Source organism: Solea senegalensis, linkage group LG18 (genome assembly GCF_019176455.1).
Source record: "Solea senegalensis isolate Sse05_10M linkage group LG18, IFAPA_SoseM_1, whole genome shotgun sequence".
In the NCBI taxonomy this organism is placed as follows: Eukaryota; Metazoa; Chordata; class Actinopteri; order Pleuronectiformes; family Soleidae; genus Solea; species Solea senegalensis.
Genome location: NC_058041.1, coordinates 1943775 through 1967536, shown reverse-complemented (window position 1 = coordinate 1967536; position 23762 = coordinate 1943775). Strand labels below are relative to the sequence as shown.

Genomic DNA, 23762 nt, shown 5'->3' with positions numbered 1-23762 from the left:
TAATAAAACCTGGCGGGTTCATATGTATGGTAACTGATCGACAATTTATTCTTAAATCTACTTTTTTTGAATGACAGGAACTGTTTTGTGTTGTTCTGTATCATGACTCAGGCAACCGGGGTCGGGGGTTTCATGTTTTCCTCTCCAGACAGTGTGTCGACACCCTGAGGTGAAAGTACAGGAGCATGAAAATGAAGAAGGAAGAATAGATTTTGATAGGACCAGGACAACGGGGCTCAACGCTTTCCGCAACCCGTAAGGAGCACCGAGGCAAAGAGACTCACCCTCACTGCCCTGCTCAGGTATCTGAAATCAATGGGATTATCCTGTATCCATCTGTCGGTAAGAAAGCAAGTGGGCAAAATGGAGGGAGGGAGAAAGATATTCATCACTGACATCTAATAATAATACTGCAGTACAAACCTTTCCCTGCTCTGTACCAGCATCATGTTGCACACACAGGGGAAAATAAAGGCACAGAGGAGGAAAGAGGAGCAGCAGTGGGATTAGAGGATATGATCTGATTTAGGGGCCAAGGTAACAAATCCAATATGTAACAGTCACATTCAGCTATTGTTGGAAATGGGCTTTTTTGTTGTATAGGTGTATTTAAACACACTGTGAATGCTGCATGACACATTTCTTTGTCAATACCTAAATATTTAGGGTGCGTGTATTGAAAATACCACAATAAACCTAAAAGATTTCATTGATTTAATATCAACAGCAAAGTAATATTGGCCCGTATATTGTAAAAGAATATCTGTAATTAAATGGTTTATATTGTATTGTCAGTACACAGATGAGTATTATAGTTGATTTTTGAATTTTAATTAAATTTCCCCTCTGATATTACACTGCATCAGATAACGCAAGAGGGGTTAAAATGTGTTACTTCCAATGCATACTATTTAGGAAGGTTTATTGGCAGACATATAATATACATGTAATATATAGTATATATATAATATATATACAGACATAAGTATGTTTGTGAATAATCGCCTTTAAAATAATCATAAAAGTATATGTTGCAGGGTTTTTGAAGTGGAAAAAATGAAATACAGACACAAAGAAAGACACCTTTTTTGGTCTGTGAGGCCACCGTAGTTCCCTAACACACTTGGGAAAGAGGGGGTTAGCAAAGGAGGAGTCCTATGTTTGTTGCAGTCTTGTCATTAAATATCAACGATTCCTTGACTAGTCGACATCGTCTGGTACAAGGCAACGTCTTATTTTCTTTGACTTCCTGTTTAATTTTGAAATGACCTTTTTTCTGTGTATTTAACTTCCTGTTTTTCTCTCTCCTTCCTTTTTTGGCCTAGCTTCCTGTCACTTATGTGTGAAACCACCTGTGCCTCATTTGTCAATCAATCCTCGGTGTCTGTCCGTCGCCGCCATGTTTTACCTCGACGTTAATTCAACACAGACAAACAAAGCGACTCCTTCAAAGGTAAGAAGTCACGTGAGATAAAATTGCATATTTTCACTTATTAGCTTCAATATCTTTCATGTCATGTGACCCAGTCATTACAAACAAATGCGTTTTCCACTGCCCTGGAAAAACAGGGCCCTCCAAATGAGTAAAATTAGTTTTCATTTAGTGAATTTAGTCGTTTTATTGCAATAAAAAACTTTAAAGCTTTGAACACAGCAGGTGAAATGATAGAAATATATATATGTACTCCCCACACACTTTAAATTTTTATTAGACAAAAGCTTTATTTCATGAGTATCACAACAGTTGCCTCGATGTTATGTGTGCAGCATTTGTACTAATAGAAAAACTGCAAGCTCTATTTGTGCTGTAATGCAAAGAAGAATGTGTTAAATACATTTTGGTGTAATATGTACAAATGATGCATTATCCTAAACTTTTAGAGGCACAAATATCAAAGAAACGTGTGCAAATTTGATTTAGCTCAACCCTTTCCCACCGCTGGAGCCACATATTGAGTGTAATTGGCCGTTCTATTCGATACCTTTTTAGTGAATCTTTACACAAAATTCATGATGACGTATGGTTTAATCTCTTTTTGCCTATATTTATTTACATGTTTTCAGAATGTTTTTCTTAAGCAAAAAACTGAGATCTCTCTCTCTCTCTCTTGTTCATTGTTTAGTCTTTTGCTACTTTGCTCTCCTGACTCAGGGTATGATACACGCCCTCCTTCATCCCTGCTTTTTTCAGTGCTTCGTACCCTCCCTGGGCCCCTGTTTCCCCCTCTGTTCCCAGGGTATGATACACGCCCTCGTTCATCCCTGCTTTTTTCAGTGCTTCATACCCTCCCTGGGCCCCTGTTTCCCTCTGTTCCCAGGGTATGATACACCCCTCCTTCATCCCTGCTTTTCTCAGTGCTTCTGCACCCTCCCTGGGCCCCTGTTTCCCTCTGTTCCCAGGGTATGATACACGCCCTCCTTCATCCCTGCTTTTTTCAGTGCTTCATACCCTCCCTGGGCCCCTGTTTCCCCCTCTGTTCCCAGGGTATGATAAACCCCCTCTTTCATCTCTCCTTTCTCCAGGGCTTGATAGTCGGCCTCCTTCCTCTCTCCGCCTGCCGCCCCTTTGTTAAGGGTGTCATACTCGGCCTCTCTGCCTCCCTTCCGCACTGTCTCATATCTGTCGCCACCGTCTTGCAACCTCAGTGCCACGTCCTCGTAGATTGGGCCTAAAATTGGGCGGAAAAAAAAGTAGGTGACACTGTTAAGATTGCAATATTCAGGGCAGGTTTATGTGCTGAATAAAGGCTTTTTTTAAAAAAAACATTGGATGTGTACACAGCGAAGGCAAAAACATTTCTTATTCACTTTGAGTGGAAGCAGCATTGTGTTGCCAAACTAGGGATGTGAATCTGTATTAGTATCAATGTGAAATCCCATATAATCCAAAAAAAAAAAAAATCATCACCAGCCTTTTAGCCGAGTCATGTTTGCGCTGTTTATTTTCTTGTTGGGAGAACAATATTTGTCACACAATTTTGTCAGAATGATGCCTTTGAAATGATTTGTGTGTTGTTTACAACTTCATACATTCATAAATGTCAGTCTAAAAATGACTGTATTGGACTGATATTTTGTGATATCTATATCAATGTGCACACAAATGGACAACAGGAAGTCTCGTCACTCACCTGGGCTATGTCTCTTTTTCCATAATGTATAACAAACTGCTGCACTTATCAGCGTGCCAGCCAAGGGCAGCAAGATGAACAAAATGATAAGGGGCAGACTTGGTCCACCGTGGCTGTCATCTGGAAAAGACATGGGACACAAAAGATAACCACAATTAAGGGAAATCTGTCTGATTTGGCCTTGTAGTTGAAGTATCTTGGACTTGGATGAACACATTAACACAGTGTGCATTTCATTGCATTGAGAAGCAAGCAGGAAATTCCTCACGAGAGAGTGGATTGTGGGCACCATAGTCAAACCTGTTATTGTCCATCATATATTTACGATCATGAGAATGTATAGGATCGGTTAACTAACTTGAGTTTTCAGTAACATGGCCCCTGGAGAACCGAAAATGGTCCTCAAGTGGCTTCTATACTGAAGATAGAATACCTAAAATGGGCAAATGTGATGTATAGGATGATGATGATGATGATGATGATGTTGTCAGATAACCTTTAAAAAACGTGGTCCTGCTCTCGGGGTGCCAGAGTTGTTCTGAGATTTCGGCTGAAACAAACTCTCTCAAGCAAACTGCAGTGCTTGATCCTGATGCTTGGCTTGTAACAAATAAAGTTCACAAGTCTTGTGTTAGGGGAGTTAAAGAAGGAAGGCCCAATAAACGACATTGTCACAACACTTTAAATTCACAGAATGACTAGGATGTAACTTGCGTGAAGACATAAAAGCAGGAACTCACAAACATAAGTGTTGCTGAGAAAAGACTTCCTGTTGTTCCTCACAGCTCGACACGCGTAAGTGCCACTTCTCCTTGGTGCCATTAGGTGTGAATCGCCGACCACGGACTCCCATGACTGACTGTCACTCTTGTAGTACCACCGATGAGAGAAGTCACTGCGACACTGCGGACAAGAGCACGATAACAAGCCGCTGTCTACAGAGAGGACGGCCTTGGCGGGAGGTGCTGAAAGAAGACGAAACAAGGAGTTTGAGATGTGTCCACTGGAGGACAAAAAAACTTTAGTAGAGAGAGAATGGTTACGCACACACCTTGGACTAAAACATCTTGAACATCAGAGGTTTCATGATAAGGAGGACCGCTAATGTAAGCCTTGTGCGTGTAGGTGGCCTCGCATTTGTAGCGTCCCTGTGTGACTTCCGTCACTTTGCTGATGACGAAGGTCGAGGTGGCTTCGCTGAGGACGTTGTCGTCTTTGTAGAAGACAGCGTTGCTGATTTGATCCGTTCCCCAGACGAGGCACTTCAGAGTCAGACTCTCCCCAATCACAGCAGGCAGGGGGTACATTTCCAGAGACAAGGCTTTATCTGAAACAAGTTCAAGATTAAATATCAATTCATATGTTTTTACCTAATTTATCAGTGGAGTTTCCCCCACGGGGTTGTGAAAAAATCTATGCGGATTGTAATTTTGTAATAAAAAAACAAATAACTCTTTTAAAAATTTTTTTCTAAATTTAATGGTTACATGACTAGTTTATTTATCAAAAACCTGCCTTATAAATTACTGCACATAAAATAAAGTATTTCGCAAACTTGTTTAAAACTAAAAATGTTATTGTTATTTGTTTGGCAATAACAATAGCAATAATAAGAGTATGATAGTTACATCAAAATGATGGGGGCTGGGGGCAGAAAAGGTCCTTAGTATAGTGTATACGATCATAAAATATGAAATGCTATATTATAACACAATGTTCATACCTGAGGTCCTGATTATGATTTGGTTACTTCTGTCGCCTTGAGTGCGGTTAGTACACCAGAAAATGGTCTCGGGGACCCCGCTCCGCATTTCGGTGTAAATGTCCGCAGTCTTATTGCTCTTCAGTTTAAACTTAATTGTCTTCGTTTCATTTGCTCTCCTGTAGACCCTGCACCTCCATCCCTGCAGACCCTCCTCGTTGTCGAGCTGCAGGATCACTGCGCGTCCACTCTGCATCACCGGGTGTCCAGTGTTGATGGTGAGTGAAGCCATGGGGCTGAAGTCTACAAGTTACAAAGAATAAAAATGTATGAATGTTGAATTTCCTCTGGGAGTTATTGCACTTTACGTCGATGTGGTCAATTTACCCACGACGTCGATGGGAAATGTGTCGCTCTTTCGCCCGTTGTGCTCACATTGGTATGAGCCCGAGTGCTTTGGTGAGGCGACTGTGAACTTCCACGTGTTGCCCGTTTGCTGCAACTGTTCTTCATCGTTAAAGTACCATTTCACGGGGCTTGTAGTGTCACAGCGCAAGTAAAACAAATCTCCGATGAAGATCTCCTTCAGTGTGGGTAACATGGAGACTAAGGAGGAACACATAGGAAAAACATAACACGCTCTAGTGTATTTTGGTATGATGACACTCTTTTAAAAAGCACCCAGAGCAAGTAATAATAATGATAATAACAATCTCACACCTCTAAGAATTAATATATGGAAAGTTTTGATCACCAACTATTTTGATAATTGATTTGGTTTTGGTGTCTTTTTATTATTATTATTATTATTATTATTATTATTATTATTATTTTTATCATTGTTGCTTTAAAGACAAAACAATACATTTGAGAATTATTGATTATTGTACCTGATTATGATTATTTTAAGATTTTCTGACCTTTTTATGAACCAAACAGAAATAATAATCTGCAGATTAATAGATTTGAATCGCTCATTACCTGTTGGCTTTCGTTGACATCTTGCGTGGTGCGCACACACTGAAAAGAAAATTAACAAATGTTAATCTTTAGTGACTTCATCGCTTCACTGTCACAAGTTATCTCATGACAACCTTTGGTATATAATGCACAAAAGCCATTTTCCTACAAGTGCCACTGCACAGTGGACCACTAGAACTAATATTTCCATTAAGACAGTACTATAATATTAAATAAAAACAGTTATTGCTCTTCTCACCTGTGAGGAGCAGGAGAAGTGTCCGTCCACTCATTGCACTCAAGCGTCCTTGTGACTAAGCTTTTGAGAATCGATGAGACACTGACTGACTTTCAATTATTTCGTTTTGTTGAGGAAGTTGCTGTCATGGGGTGGGTGGGGTGCCTCGCAGAAAGCTCTTATAATTATTGGATAAACAGTACTTGGAACTTAATATTTCAACTGACTGCAAGAAGAAGGTAAATGGGGAAGCTCGACCCAGAAAACTTCTTTATATGGTGGGGGAAATGTTGATCAGACTTCACACTTGAGACACGTGGACGATGATGGTTGATAAAATAAGTACAGAGTGAATTGAAAGTAAAAAGCAACAGCACAGTTAATAAATGACCACAGCATACAGATTAACAGGGAAAAATGTAACATTACAGACACAAATAAGCTTTAACTTAGGATAACAAGGAAGAGGCTTAAACCAAATTAGTTTTATACAGGAAGCATCTTTTGACTCAGGAAGGGAAGTTAATGTGTGAAAAGAGTCTGGAGCAGGAGTTAAGTAAGAAAAAGAAACCACATAATGTGTGAGTGCATCATTTGAACAATAACTTTAAAATCCTTCAGGGGTCAAAGTTTAGGGTCTACAGTAAACTCACCAAGGAAAGACCCAGTGCTTAAAAATCTAAAGTTTTTCATTTATCTATTTAGCAACGCCCAGTGATGAGATTATATGGTTTTAGTTCCTTGAAAGTTATAAGAAGAAACGAAAAAGAAGAAAGAAAAAGGAAGGAACTGAAGCTTCCTTAGAATGCCGTGTGACATTGTAATTTAAATAATAACATGTTGACAAAAGACCCTGGTCAATGGCATTTGGATTGGAATGATGCATCCGGAAATCGGTCCTATTTATTTATTTATTTATTTATTTATTTATTTATTTATTTATTAGCAGTCTGTGTATTTGATAGTCAAGCATTGTCTTGAATAAACCTGGTGTAATACAGTAGGCCGTTTTTCACTGCAGATATTTATCAACAGGAAGTAGTGGGACAAATGCAACATTGATAAGAATACTGTAAATTTTAGAATTTACAGTAAACCTGTAAATGCGATGTAACATGTTTCTTGTTTCTCAGAATTAACCCAGTTCATAGTTTCACTCTACGCAGTGGGGGAATTTTAGACTTGCATCACATGACGACACATTTTTGGTGAAAAGCGAAAGAGGTTATCCTCTTTTTTTACTGAATGAACTTGTTTGTTATTCACTTTTTCCTCCCTCTATAGTTTCCATAATGAAGTTTGACAACTAATATTCCAAAAATCCAGGGTTTCTACAAGAGCAGCTTTCACAAATGCTGTGTTTCAGTAACGTGAAATGGCCACCAGAGTCCAGCACTGCACCACTTTTCCATACAAAATGTATCCATGACTTTTCCTTGCTGCAGATTTGTCTGTATTTCAGTGTGTGAGTGTGTGTGTGTGTGTGTGTGTGTGCTAAAAGACAAATGTTCTGCTGTTAATCAGAGAATCACAAAATGTGATTTCATTGTTTAACACATTTTTGCACTAAAATATACAGATAGGATTCATGTTTCACACCAGTGATATAAAGCAACACTCTGTCCATGCTTCACAGCTTCAATTCCATAAATCAATATTTTCTCTCTCAGTCTGCTCTCTGATGCCATCTCCTTCTTTTCATTCTGACTCTATTCACCCAAAGCAAAGAAACTGCTCGCTGAAAAACAAGACACAAAAACCCAGCCAGCACATTCTTACTACTGAATCCTCCATCTGCCCCTGACCCACTTTTCTCTCGTTGCCTTTGGCACCAGAGGGGTTAACACACAACACAGGAGGAGGAAAGCTAGACTCTCAGAATAAGGACTTTGGGTAACAAAGGCAGTGAAAGCACAAGAGTAGAAATACAGTGTGTGTTGACTACACACGCACACTGTTGAGTGGTATAACATGAGAGCACCCAGTAGAGCTTTTATCAAGGGTTACTGCACAGGTGTTGTAACATCCTAAAGGGCTTGAATCTGGCAGGATTAGTGTCCATCTTCCTCTGCACTGAGTGCACTATTGTGAGCATTGATGATTTTCAACAAACTTTTTTCATCTTTCTCTTGATGGCCTCTGAAAGCTGTCAAACGGCTGCATGAGGACACTTTTTCACGCAAACACTACAACTGCATTAATGGCAACTTCTGAAACTGAATTTTATATATAAAAGAAACTCATATTTGATCACAGAGGGAACCGTTAGAGCATTGTGAAGAGTGTTCTGTATGAAGTTATTCTTTCAAGCTCAATATTTTGGTTCAGTGACTTTAACAGGATTCCAATGGCAATGGCTTCCTGTCTTGAAGCTTCCAGAATTGCAATTTTGCACCCGGAAATTCACATGCATCCCCTGCAACCAGGCTCCTAATGGATTTCCCTTTAAATGGGAACACATCATTTACAAAACTGACGACATGGTACATTGATGAAGACGTGAAACTAGCGATCAAGACCATTAACTCCTCAGGACAATTTACAGACATTCTAAATCAATGTTTTCCATAGACTTCCATTCAACTGGACTTTTTTTTGCGACCAGTGGCCAGTCTCCTCTTGGGTTGCTATTTAGTATATATTTTTTAAAAATCCACATTGGCGTCCTCTGGAAGACTACGTTTACTTTTGACATAGGGTCTATAGGATGTGTGAGTGGAGCTATCCTCCATCTTGCTACAATCTCACTCTTGGATGTCATCCGTTCTTACATACTTGGTACTCGGTGCTTTTATTTTTAGGTTGGTATGAGAGATAAATTATTCATGCAGTTATCATCAGCAACATCTCAGTTATTAAATACAATTGGTTACATTGAAGAAGAACAAGCTGTGGCCCAAAAAATTAAACAATCTTTAAACCTTTTGGTGAGAGAAAGCAGAAAAAACACTGCCTTTCATCCTGGCATTTTTATTTTTATACCTCACAGCTGTCAAATCTCAAAACATTGAGATACACTTGGTTGTTATACTTCATCACTGATGAATCCGCTCTTTTTATTAATACAAATGTTTCTCTGTTGTCACAGGTACAACTAAGAACAACTGTTAAAGGGTTACATTTTTTCCTCCAGTTAGTCAAACGTAGAATAAACATGAATAAAAATCATTAGGATGCTGCTGTGTTTGTTTAATTCACTTTCTATTACAGAGTCGGATTCAATTTTATTGGTTTTCAGATCATTTACTCATAAAACTTGGTCATAAAAACACAGTAAGTAGGTGGTAGGGCAGTGTAGGACTTTTAAGTCAACTTGTTGTCAATTTTTATTCATTTATTTCAATCCCAACGTCCTCTGTTGTTGTGGGAATAAGACATGTATCACAACTCCCCTGTCTGATGATCGAATAACACATTTATCGCTGGAAATTAGTTAAAAACAAATGTGTTTTTTTTGGGTGACGTGGCCCCTTTAATATCTGATGCCAGATCATAACACAGAGTGGTTTTAGAGTAGTGCTGCTCACTTGCGCTCCACCTGCACGCCAATGTTTTACCTTCTGTTTATTGATGACTTTTTCAAATGCATTTTCCAGTTTCACTGCACTTGTGGGCTGAAGTCCCAGCAGCCAAAATCTCAAACCTCACCTAAGTATATAGGGTGAGGTAACTGAGAAAACAGGTTTCCTTTATTTGGGTGAATAAACTAGGTCTGTGCGATTCTCTTGACCACCGAGTGTTGACCGTGAGTGATAACCGAGCAGTAGCTGCAGCATCCGTCATCCTTTTACTCCCGCGTCATGGCCATTAAAGTCATATTTTATCAATAAAAAAAAAAAAACCTTTTATGTGTGAATGTATGTGACGACCTCTGAGCATCAAACACAGAGGAGCAGTGAGGTGACCTGAATCCATCTATAGGGAAAGATGAGGGGGAGACCTGTCCACATCATGGGACACGTGTGATTGATAGAGTGAAAGAAATAATGAGGGAGAGAGGGAGGTGATCACAAGATGGAGCAATGAAAAACAAAAAGAGAGTGCGATACAGAGAGTAATGAAGAAAATTGTGGATAATTGAATAGAAGAGCACTTGGGTGCAAAAGAAAAAAGAAAAAAAATGCGTGTAGTGTGGCTGACAGAGAGATGGTGAAGAGGAAGTACAAAGAGGAAGGAGAACGAAGGAGAGAGATCAATCTGGCTGCTGGAGAGAGAGAGGGAGTGCAACTGTGTGTGTGTGAGTGAGAGAGAGGGAGAGAGATGGCAATACTGGGGCACAGAGTAGGTGAAAGTGTGTGAATGAAAAGGAGAAAGAGACTCTGCACAAACCAGACTGGCTCACATTTGGATGCACATTTAAAAACTAGAAGGCATGAAAATGTGATGTATTTATTTTTTATGGAGGAAAAGAAAATCACTTTTTCTTATTTTTTTTCTGTTTTCTCAATTGGATCTTTCACTTATTTTTCTAATCCCTTCATTTTTTGTGGTTTTATAAAGGAGGTCACTGCGGATACAATGAGGAGCAACACCGAGTGGACTGCCGACTGAAAGGTACTCTTTACTTTAAAAAAAAAAAAAAACCCAACTAAAATTTGTCTCATTAATACTCTTTGTTTTGTTTTGTTTGGGATTAACACCTAATAGGAGTAGATGGCTGTGTGTATAAGTCGTTTAAAGTGTTTATTTGAAATGCAGGACACATGTAGGACACGCAGAGATGTTAACAAATGATTAGGAGCAAGGTGTGTGAGGGAGAAGGTCAAAAAAAGAAATGGGTGTTGCGGAAATTGTAGAGAGGTACTCTGTCCTCTGAGGTCTCATTCACATGTTTTATGCCGGTGAGGGTTAAAAGCAAAGTGGGACAGAAAGGGAAATGACAAAGATCATAGAGACTTCAAGGAAAACTCCACAGTGTTGCCTGTGTCTCTCTGGGATAGCTTTTTAAGTGTGGACTCCTGCGGTAGCACACATAATCTTAATTACGATACGTATGTACATTTGTTTTCTTGTCATTAATGTGAAGCGTGAAAAGTGGAGTTACGTCTTCTACCGGTCGCAGTGGACAGTGATGGTGGAAAAGTTAATTCCTCCAAATGAGATTTTTCATGCTGAATCCCCCTCTCTGTGGCCATAATTGAATCCCCCGAGACTAGTTAAGACCCCGTTTTCATGTAGATCGCTCTGTGATCATTCGGATTCATAATTGCACTGCACGTTGCGGTGCGTTACAACTGCTCCCCCACGGTTTACGACCTGTTGTATTAACAGCGATTACTGCCGAGAAACAATGGGCAAATAAAAGTATGATTACTTTTGTGTGTGTATGGAAATCACAGAATTGGATTAGGTTTTAGTGGATCAGTTCAACGAGTATCAGAGTTGTAGGAACAAGACGGGAGCTCATCAACACCCACGTTTCACACGCTCCCTTAGCTGTGACGTGTCAAAAAGTCACTACCTGCAGCAAGTCAGTAATGCAATAATGGTGTCAGGTGGTGGAAAGGTGGAGACCCTCAAAGACTCCCAGAAAAGTGACGCACTTATGCACACACACACACACACACATAAACGCTTTATTGATTTCAGACCTGCTTGAAACAGAGTGTTACAGCATTAGGATGTGCTGTGTGCTTTCAACCTGCATACAATGTAATTGACTTTATACAGCCTCCTAAGACCTGGCCCACATGGTTTCAAATGCATAACGAGCAAATCTGGCTATGAAAGCATTTTCTTTTTTTATTATTATTATTGGAGGAGTGCACCTCGGGGGAATTAATTTGGAAAAGGAAGGAAAATAAACAATTTACAGCACAGTGGGCAGACCAAGATTAATGGCTTCCTCACAGAACACAGAACAATTGATCATAATGGAACAAAGAGGGCCAGGGAACATTATCAATGCCACAGAGCGACTAAGGCACATGTGTCAAACTCAAGGCTCGGGGGCCACATCCGGCCTGCTGTACTAATGTAATTGGCCCCAGAGATAATATGGTGTGTCTTTCCTCCTTAAATGACACACACATTAGGAACACACGTCAAGTTACTTTAGATGTGTATTTTGAAAACACAGAGCCGAATCCAGGGGCTTTGAAAATGATAATATTTTCCACTCTTCCACATTCAAGTTAGTTTACGAGTACTCCAACCGATGTGTTATGAAACAGTCATCCAATAATTGATATTTAGATTCTTTTGAGGCTCTTCCATGGGTAAATCAATTAATTTTATTTAATGAAAAAAGTAGTTCAAGTTCAGTGATACATTTTAACAATGACAGTGTTTAATTTATAATCCTGCTTTGTTTTGAATTTTATTTATTATTATTTGATGTCTTCTGGCCCTCAATTTGGACCTAGTTTTAAATGTTGGCCCCACCTGGAAGTGCTAATACATATGTGTCAGTTATGCCACATTTGAATGGAGGACGTTAAATGCTCCGAGTTGTGTTGAAAGCCCTATTGTGTGTGTGTGTGTGTGTGCGTGCGTGTGTGCATGTGTGCGTCCGTCCGTCCAATCTAGAATACACCCAGCACCACTCTATGCCTAATTTCCACTGCATCCCGTGTTGTCACGCGTTGTTCTTTCCTGCCCCGTTCTGTCCTCTCTGTAACTCTGCGGGAAATTGCAGGAGTCCCTAAACAAGCTGGCCAGTGTAGTAGATGTGACAATGCTATATGGTCCAGTAATTCCCAGGGGTTTGGTATCGTGAGAGTGTGGAGCAGGAGAGACAGATATGCGGGGAGAATATTTTCCACTAACGGCTCGCTGCTGCGGAGTTGGACTCCATGAGCCGGAAGTTGCGACTGCATCTATGAAGGTGTTCCTTAAATCAGTCCTGTGGGAGTTTTAAACTGGGGCTGGAGCTGTAGTGTACAGCAAAGACAAGCCAATATACAGTAGAATTAAGAATGCACACTAGAATGCATACACAGACAGACACTCATCCCCTGGCAATTCAAGGACAAACTGCCAAACATGCACATGCACACTCCTTCCACCTGACCTTTTTTGGTAAAGTGGCGTCGTTAAACAAGAAGAAGTTGAAATAGATTACATTGAAATAACAATTATTGTCTCAATGCGATTGTATAATGAACCTGTAATTGTTATTTGTGTAAGTGACGGAGTCCCGTTGTTCTGCTCATTAAGATGGAACACCAGAGAAGAGCTGTGACTCTGCAGGCTTTTCATTATTACATACAGGGAGGTTTCACCCAGGGGAAGGATCTGGAGGAATGTGCTGTAAGCCGCGAAAAAACAAAAGCCAGCAAACTGCAAAAAGCTCCGGGTATCACGACTTCTGAATAAAACCTTGAACCAGTGAGTGGGAAAAAATGTTCACAGATGGCTCAGCAATGGCGGGATTTTAGATTCACTGATCGCACTGTTTTTTTTACTGAGTTGGGGTCAAAAGTCTGCCGTGCAACATGGAAAAAAAGAGTAAAATATGTGTGGGTAATCGTACACCTTCAGGACTTAGTGTAATTGCTTCTGTGTCATTAGCCTCACTTTGCTGATGTAACGCAGCTTCTGTTTCAGCCCCGATGGCCTTTCACATGGAAACATTTGTGTCAAGAACACAATTTCCTCATAAAGTGGATTTTTTATGACATCCAGCTTCAGTTTCTTTGGTATGGAATTATCAAAAAAATCAATTTAATCATTCAAAAATATTTTATTTCATTGTTTGAAAATGCACTTGTTAGTTGCGCTCCCTGATTTGTTCTTAGCGTCGTGGTTTTTTGTTTGTGGGCGGGCCTTAGGAAGCTGCCTGCTGATTGGCTACTGAGTTTTTGAGCGACAGCTCAATGGACCGTAAGTCGTCACGGGCCTGAAGTCGCTGTCCGTCTGGAACTTGTTCCCCAAGTTTTCTCCGTCGTCATCTGACAAAATAATTGTCAATATCTAACGTTTGTCGTATTATAAACATTAGATACTGACAATTGATTTGTGGGATGTCGACGGGGAAAACGTGGGGAACGAGTTCCAGACGGACGGCGTGTATTTTCCAACAATAAAATACATTATTTTTGAATCTGTTTTTTTTTTTTTTGCTTCGTGAAAAGTGAAAATATTGGCACAAATCTAATTCCATACTTTTGGGAGATCACAACATGTATCCGAGTTACCGCACACTTTACGTACTTGGTGTGTCGTAGCATCTTAGGAGTCAGGAGTGAAGAATGAAGGGTTTTTTTCAGTGTAGAACCATCAGACTCGATTACATGGTTATGAAGATGAAGTGTAATGGAGCCTGACAGGCACTGACGTGGACCTGGTCTTTACTTTGTCAGCCATGTCTAACAGCATTTATTAGTATCTTGTTGACTTCTGTCTCTCAGTGTTACCTTTTATGTCACTGGACACACGAGGTAAGTGAAAGTGTCACTGCTGGACAGTCTACTTGTGGCTGAAGCCTTTAAACCTGCGCTCATCACTGTGTGTGTGTGTGACTGGTCTGTCTGTGGCCTGCTTTCACTGTATTTTAGGCCTGAGGTTTTTAATCAGGAGCTCAGGGACACACTCAAATGTAAAAGATGCCCTTGGAAAAAAAGTTACCTGATGATAAAAGGATTCATTTGAATGTCTGTTCCATACGAAGGCAGCCTGCTGCACCACAACTCTTTTAAAATATCTGTTCTCATGATGTTTTTGACTTTCCGTTCTGTCATGTCTGACGACTGAGTGAAAGCAAAGTTGATCTTTTATGAAGTAGCAGCGGCAAATGGCAAAAAATAGCCGCGTTCACTCCCTAAATCTGTATTGCATTAAAGTCTCCCAGCTCGTTCAACCACGTTTATCCCGAGCGCACGCTCCACCTGACCCAATTATACTCAGTCTGAGGGGAAACATAGCCCGTTTTGATCAACGCGAGAACGCCAGCTAAGCTCGGGCAAACCGGTCTGGCATTTAATGCTGCTTTCTGTCGTGGACGTTTTTTTTTTTTCCCATGATAGATGTGTTTTTAGTAGAGAGAGTGTACATATGCACAAATGCTCGGCTGACCAGAAGAGCAATTTCTGGGGTGAGCTATATTATAGACTGTCCTTGGTCCTGAGGTGGTGGCGAGAAGGAATTGAGCTCAAATGCAGGTCAAAGCAAGATGTTTTTTTTGTAAAATGAGGGGAAGAATTGCTAATCCTGATTAGCAGTGTTATCATTTTTTCTTTAATTAGCATAGAATATGCAATTGATTAACCATCATCCATATGCTACAGGAAAATCTCTCCCCCACTGAGGGAAGTGACAGAATCTAGGAGATGAATGTGTTGCTGGTGTTATCTGCATGTGAAATTAATCAAGGCTGCTGTGACTGTAAATTAAAGCTCTTGGAGTTTTTCAGATTTCTATCAAACGCACATTTAATTAATGCCAACAAAGGCCAAGTCTATAAGATCAGGATGTACATGTTATGTACAGTATTTTTTTTCACAAGAGAATGTTGTCACTGAGTTAAAAGCGGTGTGTTAATTTCTTAATTGCTAAATGAGTTCACACAATGCTGATTAGCTCCACATGACTCTTTGTATTTTTCAGTGTAGTAGTGTTTAGATCCCGTGCTGCACAGAGGAAGTGATTCATTTTACTGTATGTCGAGCCAGACGAAGTCAAGTAAGACACAAACAGGTTGGCGTGTGACTGAAAACGCATAACGGCGCCCTGCAGAAAGTTTCAGAGGAGAATTCTGTACTGCTAACAAAACCCGGTCATTCAGCATTTGACGAGATAAACTCTTCTTGCCTGCGCTGCAGCTGTATACACACACAAACGCTCCCAGAGATAGTATTGCTTGATGGAGCTTGATGTGAAGGACGGACTCGGTTCAATTGGGGGTTGCAACATTCAGCCGGTCCGAGTTTGCTGTCGCACTTTAGTGAAAGGAACCAAACCTTTGGAAAAACGTATTCCCCTCCTCGCCTGACGTGAAGAATTACTGAAGGAGAAGATGAGACAAACAAGAAAACTGGCTCATCTGTTGGTTAATGCCGGGCTACTTGAGCAAAACACAGAGTTGCATCAAATCCTATTGTTTTATGTGAACATACGACACATATGCTGCAACAATGGGCTCAGCCATTTCTCGCGCCTATCGTTCTACACACGCATGTTTTGGTTGTGTTGTACTTGAAGCGAACCGAGACCTACAATTTTAGGCGGACCAGAGTTTGTTTCTTTGGTGCGGATCATTCACAACTCCCCAAATGACCCGGACTTTCCGACTAGGATTCGATTTAAGAAGGAGCTGGTGTGAATGCACCTTTAATGTCTGTTCATGAAAGACACAATAATGGCATCATATAGTGAATACTAACAGCAGCAAAAAAAACACCAAAAGTTATATCCACTGCAGCTTTAATTTTACATCTTATACAACAGCGTACCCACGTTTCCAGCCTCATCCCCCACTTTCCCCATTAAACTCCTGCGCCCATCCCCAGGCCTGATGGATGGAGAGACCCCATTCACACAAAGATAACTGCACTTTTCCTCTGACTCATCCCGTCCATTCTGTGCTGGAGTCAGTCTAGATTGTTCTTGATGAGCCCTTGTCAGTGTGAAAGAGGCTGAAGGATGGAGACCCAGTGAAAGAGAGAGAGATATAGAGGACACAACTTGGCCGTTCCACTTTTGCAGGACGTAAAAGTGGGACAATCTGTTCCTTGGATGAACTCCAATTCTACTTTCCGGGGACTGATACACTGAAAATATATATGCACACGCTCCGTCCTACATAGGGTGAGAGAGTGGAGAGAGAGAAATTGACAAAAAAAAGAGAGTGAGAAATGAGAGTCCATAATGTCCATTCGGTACATTGGTAACATTACACAAGTGCACCAACTGTCCTTCGAGACTGGACAGAGATGAGAAACCCCTGCAGCAGGAGGCAAAACAGAATACCCATCACAGCAAATGCTATAGAATACAAATATAGGTTGGTCACAGGAGATATAAACCATAAAAATGAGGTGACGGACTAAAACCGGCAAGCACCACTAGTCTTTCCACACTTTTCATTGTGTGTATTTGTTGTGCAGTGAACTTGAACATAGCTTTATAGCCCCAAAACAGATGTAATGTTTTGTTTATGGAACCCCAGGGATTGAAGTGGCCAAATGAGCCTTCCTGCATCTTTGTTGTGGTGATAGTCTGAAACACTACAGACAAAATAAAGGCAAATGTCCACACACATCCTTCACTTTGCAGGTACTCGAGCAGGGCATTCATCTCTGTCCACATTATCGTGATTAATCAGTCCCCGACTCCTCATCTTGGTTTTATTCCATTTCCTTAGTCTCTGTTGCCCCTAGTCCACTCACGGCGAAACCCTCTTCACATCTCTTTGAATAATCAGGAGTCGGACATCTGGATTAGCTTCCCATGGGCGACACGAGTCGCCCGCTAACATCTGAAAACTGTGTCCATCTGTTGCATGACTGCTGGAAAATTTCAACCCAAGCTTTTAGTTGGCAGCTCAAAAGATCAGGAAAAAGGGATTTTATGACACGATTGAATATTTTTATCATCTGAATATTTTATTTGACAATGGTTCTAAAAATGTTATGATTTTTAGTTATGTCGAGTTATACATATGGTTTCCTTATACATCATATGAACATGTCACTGACTACTACAATCACGTTGTGAGATTCTACTTAAAGTAAAATTTCCTAAATTAGAAGCATCTCACGAGGCACAGGTGCCCTGATCATGTTTCTCTGTTGATGGATGAATAATAGCCCAACGCTGACAGAAAGGAACCAATGCTAAGCTAAGCAGAGCAGAGCAGAGCTGAGTGATATGACTAGAAAGGCAAAGACGAAACAAACCTGACGGCTGCAGAGAGAATGTCAGGAAGTGTCTTTCTTGCTGCACTGTTAATTTAGGTTTGTCCTCTAACCCCTCTCTCTCCCCCAATCTTATTACTCCGCTTTATGCAAACTATAACTCTCCCTGTCTCGTCTCTGTGTGGCTTTTACAGTCCAATTAGTGGACTCCTGTCTACTCACAGCCTGTTCTTTTTGTTCCTTATCTTGCCCAGTGCAGACTCAGTGTTGTTCAATATTTGATGAGACTTTGTTCATAAATCAGCCTCCTCTATTCCTCGTGGTGTACTTGAATGACGGTGTTAATCTTCAAAACCTCGAGTGAGTGTTTAGCGAGTGCCTTTCTAGTCTAAGATGATATGCGGTAGGTTGTGTATCGGAAAACATGTGAATCATAACAGTAACATGTAACAATAGTCAGTGTTTAGTTAAATGTTAGCTGAATAAGGATTCAACACAACTAAATACTTTTCTAGCAATTGATACAACAATAGTAATAATAATACTATACTTTATTTATATAGCACTGGTATTAAAAATGTTACAAAACGAGCAAGACTTTGGATCAGTGGAGAGAAAAAGCTCTCTTTTAACAAGAAGAACCAGACTCAGATGTGCAGCATCTGCCTAGGCCGGTTGTGGTGAAAGAAAAAATGGGGACACAGCAGTGGGACAACGACCAAGGCTAATGACAAATGACAGTGACTAAATGGGTATTTTAATCTTAATACTTACAATCAGTCATTCCCCAAAGCCTTGATTAAAAATATGGCTTTTAGACGGAATTTAAATAATGGTAGGGATGTAATTTGTCAGAGGTCACTAGGTGAGAGAGAGAGTTCCAAATTGTTGAGGCTCTAATAGTAAAGATTGAGAGAATTTGGATAGCAAGGAGGGCTTCATTAGCTGATCCCAGTGGTCAGACAGGAACATAATCTAGAATTAGTTATTTCATTTAACCCATCCTTATACATCAGTGAGGAATACACACAAGCTGGGCGGCACTTATCTGTCCCTGGGGATCAATGTGGGATTGGGTGCCTTGCTCAGGGGAACCCAAGAACCCAAGCCCTTGGCCCATCCCCAGATCTTCCAGTTACAAGCCCCATTCCTTTCCTCTTGGCCATGGGCTGCCCTATTTAGGAGTTCCGTGCTATAGATAGAATGCGGCCATTTAATGCTTTGAGAGTGAGTGAAATAATTTTAAAAATCAATACAGAAACTAATCGGGTGCCAGTGCTGATTTGGTTGTTCTCGTGATTAGCTCTCGTAGCAGCAGTTTTTGGACCAGCCACAAGTGGTGGAGGGAAAGCCTTGATTGATTCCGCAGTATAATGCATTACAATAATCAAGTTTGGAGTCTTACTAGAAGTTGAATGAAGCAGGACTTTACAACACTTTTAACCTACTCATCGTACAAGAATTGAAACCACTTGTATTTGAGGCACCAAATAAAATTACATCAGACTTTTCATCATTAACATTAAGAAGATTCTGACACTTCCATGATTTTATATCTGTATGGCAGGAAAAGAGGGTTTCAGTGGTACGTGCAACTGGGTGTTGTCAGTATAAATATGGTAGTGTACATTATGGGACTATATGATTTGGTCAAGGTGTAGCATATGAGAACATGAAACAGCCCAAGACAGAACCATGCACTGAGGTGAGAAAAACTTAATGAAGAACAGTTCAATTATGTGTTTTCTGGCCCCAAAACTCTCCCCAATGCATGTGGGTAGATTTCATTGCTTATTCCTTTTTTAACTGGATAGATCTTTTTTCTTTTTCACAAGGAATTGCCTTTAGATTTTCTCTCCTTGTTGTCTTCCATGGTTTAGTTGCTCTGACGGTGTTAAAGCAGCCCAGCCTGTCACTCTGAGAGCATCGTGGGAAATCAACCACAGTCCATCCACTTCCCGCTGCGTTGCCCCTGATTTACCCAGAAATGCTCAGCGAGCAGACTTTAGCTTTGGCCACTGAGACGTCATCAGATCAGACTTTTTCCAGACTGTTTTGCATTCACCCAAATCAATCATTCAGACCCTGCAGACTTCAGAGTTATGACATTTGAAAGATGCTATTAAAAGGTTTTTTAATAATATGGTTGGGGAAATCTGATTTTAATATATTTCAGACATAGCAGATGATTATGTTGTTTTTCAGTCATTGAGATACAATCAAAGACAGAAGAACACAATAACATACAGTATTTCTTCATTTTAACCAAACATCTGATGCCTCACTTTAATTAAAACAAGAATTAGCTCTAACGTGAGCCTCCCAGTCAAGATCAAACTCCCTTTACAACAACAACAATTCCTTTTTGTTTTCAAGCGATGACATCATCATTTAATGTTCCTGTTGGAACTCTGTGCTATGTGCTACCTTCTTCATGTCAACATTATTATTTATGTCACTTGCAGGGCACTATAATCTGGGCCAGGCGCCTGTCGATGTTCCTTGGGCAATGATAGAGGTTAAGGATATAAATCATAGATCACTGAATGCCCCTTTAATCCTCCCATCAACACCATATTTTATTATGAGTAACTTATTGACTCTGCATGTTGGTAATCTGGGATTGAATGGGTTTGGATCTGTGACCTATTATGAGTTGCTTCTGTCTTTCAAGACTATTTCCGACCTCATGTAATATTCAGAGCATCAAACTGCCAATGAGACGGTGGGAGACTCCCCGTGTCATTTACCATCATTAACGCGGCTGTTATTGGCAGTGGACCAGATTTGCATGATGGCAAATCCCCTTGTAGCCAGACTTTTACCAGAGAGAGACCAGGGGCGGATCATATGGAGATGCCACGATGCCAAATCTGAAGCACAGTGATGTAGTGAAACGAACTTAAAGTAAAAAAAAAATCCACCCTTAAGGAATAGCTGCTGGTGATGCAACGTGCACTTAACTTGCCAATTATGCAAACTGACATTATATTCATTAAGATATTTGGATTTTATGTACGGTGTGTTGATTATGTATAATGACATAAAGGGAAAGAAATTGCACATAAAATGGCTCGTCTCGAAAATCGTCTGCACCCTTCACAGCCGTTCTCAAACCAAACTGAATTAAGTATATTCTCACAATTTGAAAGAGTGAATGCAAATATATTCAGATGTGATTTCCCCCGAAACAGCTTTACTGAGTTATCTGGAAGCCTTTGCTGAGGAAATCTCCAAATCCCCTAAAAAAACACTGTAATGTGGAGTGATGCCAAATGAAGTTGTTAAGGTAAAGCGCGTCTTGGAACAACTCCAGTCGGGTTATTTTTCCTGGAGTGTGTGCGCAGACAGGAAAAGCATGCTAAATGTCTTAGGAGGGAAATTGCACTGCCGTTCTTCAAAAACGTCCTCTAAATAGTCAATAGTACAAACCTAAGAGTGTTTTCCAGAAATACACAGCTCAAGGACTTCACACTGATTTCAAGTGCCTGTGTTTGAGGGCATTTAAAAGATGCTGTGTAGACAAGTTCCCTTGACTGTGTGCTTTCTACACACACACACAGCAGAGTATTATTTTTTTTCTGCCTTTTGTTTCCTGTTCAAATAAATGTGCTTTTATTTCTGTAGCATACTGACACACAAACTGCCATTAATGAGGCCGTTGTCGCCTGCACACGACTGGAGGTTTTCACAAGGTTATGTGTGGAAATTGTTTTCCCTCATTAAACCATATCAACACGGTCAAGACACTGAAAACAGAACGAAGAGATTCCATCACAGCAGCTCATTTAAAACTAACACCTGCATCCAAGAGTGGTGGCATATTATAGCATACCAGTAGCTGAGGGTGGATTTTTTTTTTCCCCCTTTAAGGGCTTCATGCATGCTTAGCCGTTAGCCCTGGGTTTATGCTTCAGACATACGCTGGCTCCATTATCACAAGGCAGCAATAATCTTCACCTCATGTGAAGCTAAATTGTGAAGCATATCCAGCTCTCTTCTGCGAAGAACCTGTGATACAAATTCACAGAGTTTGTGTATATATATATATATATATATAAACATGTGTATATATATGTATAGCCTGTCTTCCATCAGTCTGCTATTCCCCGCTGCATTCCCAGTGGCTAAAAGGGAAATGTGGAACCAGCTCTGTGCTCATTCACACCTACGGACTGTAATTTTTCCCATGATTGCACGTGTCTTTGTCTTATTTTGTAAAGTTCACACTTTCAGCGAAATGCTAATGACAAATATTTACTCCCTTCTCTGCCTGTTTCCCAACAGCATGTTTCTAAGGATGAAGCCAGTCTCATGGGATAGCCATGTTTTGTCTTCCTGAGAGCTATGTCACTCAGCCTACTCTGCAGTGACCCCGCACAGCAAAGGATGCTGGGAAATAATGAGCACTTTTATCCCAGTCAGGACGACAAGGATGGAGAGGATGAGGAGGAGGAAGAGGAGCAGGGGAGAGGAGAACTCAAAAACGGGCAAACGGGTGGATATGACGCAGAGAATGGAGAGTTAGAGGATCTGCTGGAGGAGAAGGAAATGAAAGGAGGACGACAATCCTGGGAAGGGAAAGGCACAGAGGGGGTGAAACCTTCGGCCGTTGTCGTCGGGCGACAGAGAGCAGATCGGCCTCTGAGGGGCAACCAGAATATTGCTTACATGTCGAATCAAGTCCTGCTACACCACCAAGCGGCCAATAAGCCCCACCACCAAGGCCTGACTGTGCTGCAGAAGAGACGGGCGCTCATGGAGCGCAGCATGACCACTATGGCTCCTCTCGAGGACACTTTCCTGACAATGATGGTGTTTCGCATCGGGATTCCTGATATCAAACAAACGGTAGGTGAACGTTCTCACAACGGTCAACGTCTCAGAGGTCAACGTCTCACAACACACAAAGTCACCTCATAACACAATCCCAGGTTCTCGTTGACCCCCAATTTAACAAATATGGAATCATCGAAATAAATCAAATTTGTAAGAATTAGTGACTTCTAATATATGAATGAATTGAAACAAATAAAGGAATTGTCCGCTTCACCTTTCCTTACCCAAGCACGTCAGGGAGCTATGGCCTTCATATTATCATATTGTTATACCTCAAATGATGATTTTTCTCATCATTTGGCCGCTGTATAAAAGTGGCAGACTCTGTAAAGCTAATTCCATGCCTATAGTACGTATAAATGGCTTATTCCAAACAAAAAACAAATTATATGCCAAAGTATATTACATTTCTGCAAATGAACACTGCTAAACTTTACACACTGCATCCCTTACAGTCAGGATGAGTTTGTCACTTATTTAGATTGAGTAGTTATAGTTATATACTGTAGGTTTCAAGATATATATTTTACAATATCCATACAGCAGTTTGAATGTCAGTACAGACACATAACTAAACATGTAAATATCATTTTATAGGATTATTATTGTATTTTGTGTATTATGGGTATTAAAATGCCTGTAACACTGCTGTTATTCCCATACACACAATGGTGAATAGATTTGTAAGAACGCTTCAACATCCGCAGAGGAAAACATTTCTTGTTGTGAGGCCTTCGAGCTGCTCTGACACTGCAGGAACTGCTGTGCTAGTCCTCTGTTTATCCACCCCTTCTTTCTTGTTTTTGCTGCTATCTTTCCATATGGAGGCTACAATTATTTCCTCTCCCAAAACAGCTTTTTGTTACACACCCAAATGCTGCATTTACTTCTCTGCATCTGTTTCAAATTAGTAGCTGAAAAGTGCTCCGGGGATGGGGGGGGGTGTACTTGATGCATACATTTTTGAATGTTATCCAAATAGTGTGCACAACTGTACAAAGATCTTATTTCAAAGCATTTTTACTCTGCAGTTATTCCACAAAACCTCATGGATGAGTCCCTGAAGGAAGGAGGGAAAAAAAAAAATTATTCCAGGT

The 23762-nt window shown here is 40.5% G+C and overlaps 2 protein-coding genes across 3 annotated transcripts in view; one reads left to right on the top strand and one right to left on the bottom strand.

The window, feature by feature from the left end:
* Nucleotides 1–2392: 2392 nt before the first annotated feature.
* On the bottom strand, nucleotides 2393–6264 carry LOC122759122. The gene is made up of 7 exons (XM_044013693.1): nucleotides 6053–6264; nucleotides 5815–5853; nucleotides 5221–5439; nucleotides 4855–5136; nucleotides 3872–4458; nucleotides 3132–3251; nucleotides 2393–2669 (listed from the first exon to the last, which is right to left on the bottom strand). Exons 1-5 carry the CDS (start codon nucleotides 6084–6086, stop codon nucleotides 4067–4069), a joined length of 966 nt encoding a protein of 321 aa, XP_043869628.1. The 5' UTR covers nucleotides 6087–6264; the 3' UTR covers nucleotides 2393–2669; nucleotides 3132–3251; nucleotides 3872–4066.
* Nucleotides 6265–10501: 4237 nt separating this feature from the next.
* Nucleotides 10502–23762, top strand: part of LOC122759121 (SH3 and multiple ankyrin repeat domains protein 1-like) — a 38437-nt gene continuing 25176 nt past the window's right edge. The window contains exons 1-2 of one of the 2 annotated variants that reach the window (XM_044013692.1): nucleotides 10502–10585; nucleotides 22114–22677. In XM_044013692.1, the coding sequence (XP_043869627.1) occupies nucleotides 22174–22677 (504 nt within the window). In that variant the 5' untranslated portion in view covers nucleotides 10502–10585; nucleotides 22114–22173. Of the gene's footprint in view, nucleotides 10586–21690; nucleotides 22678–23762 lie in introns of those variants that run through there. The other variant, XM_044013691.1, reaches the window with a different exon arrangement.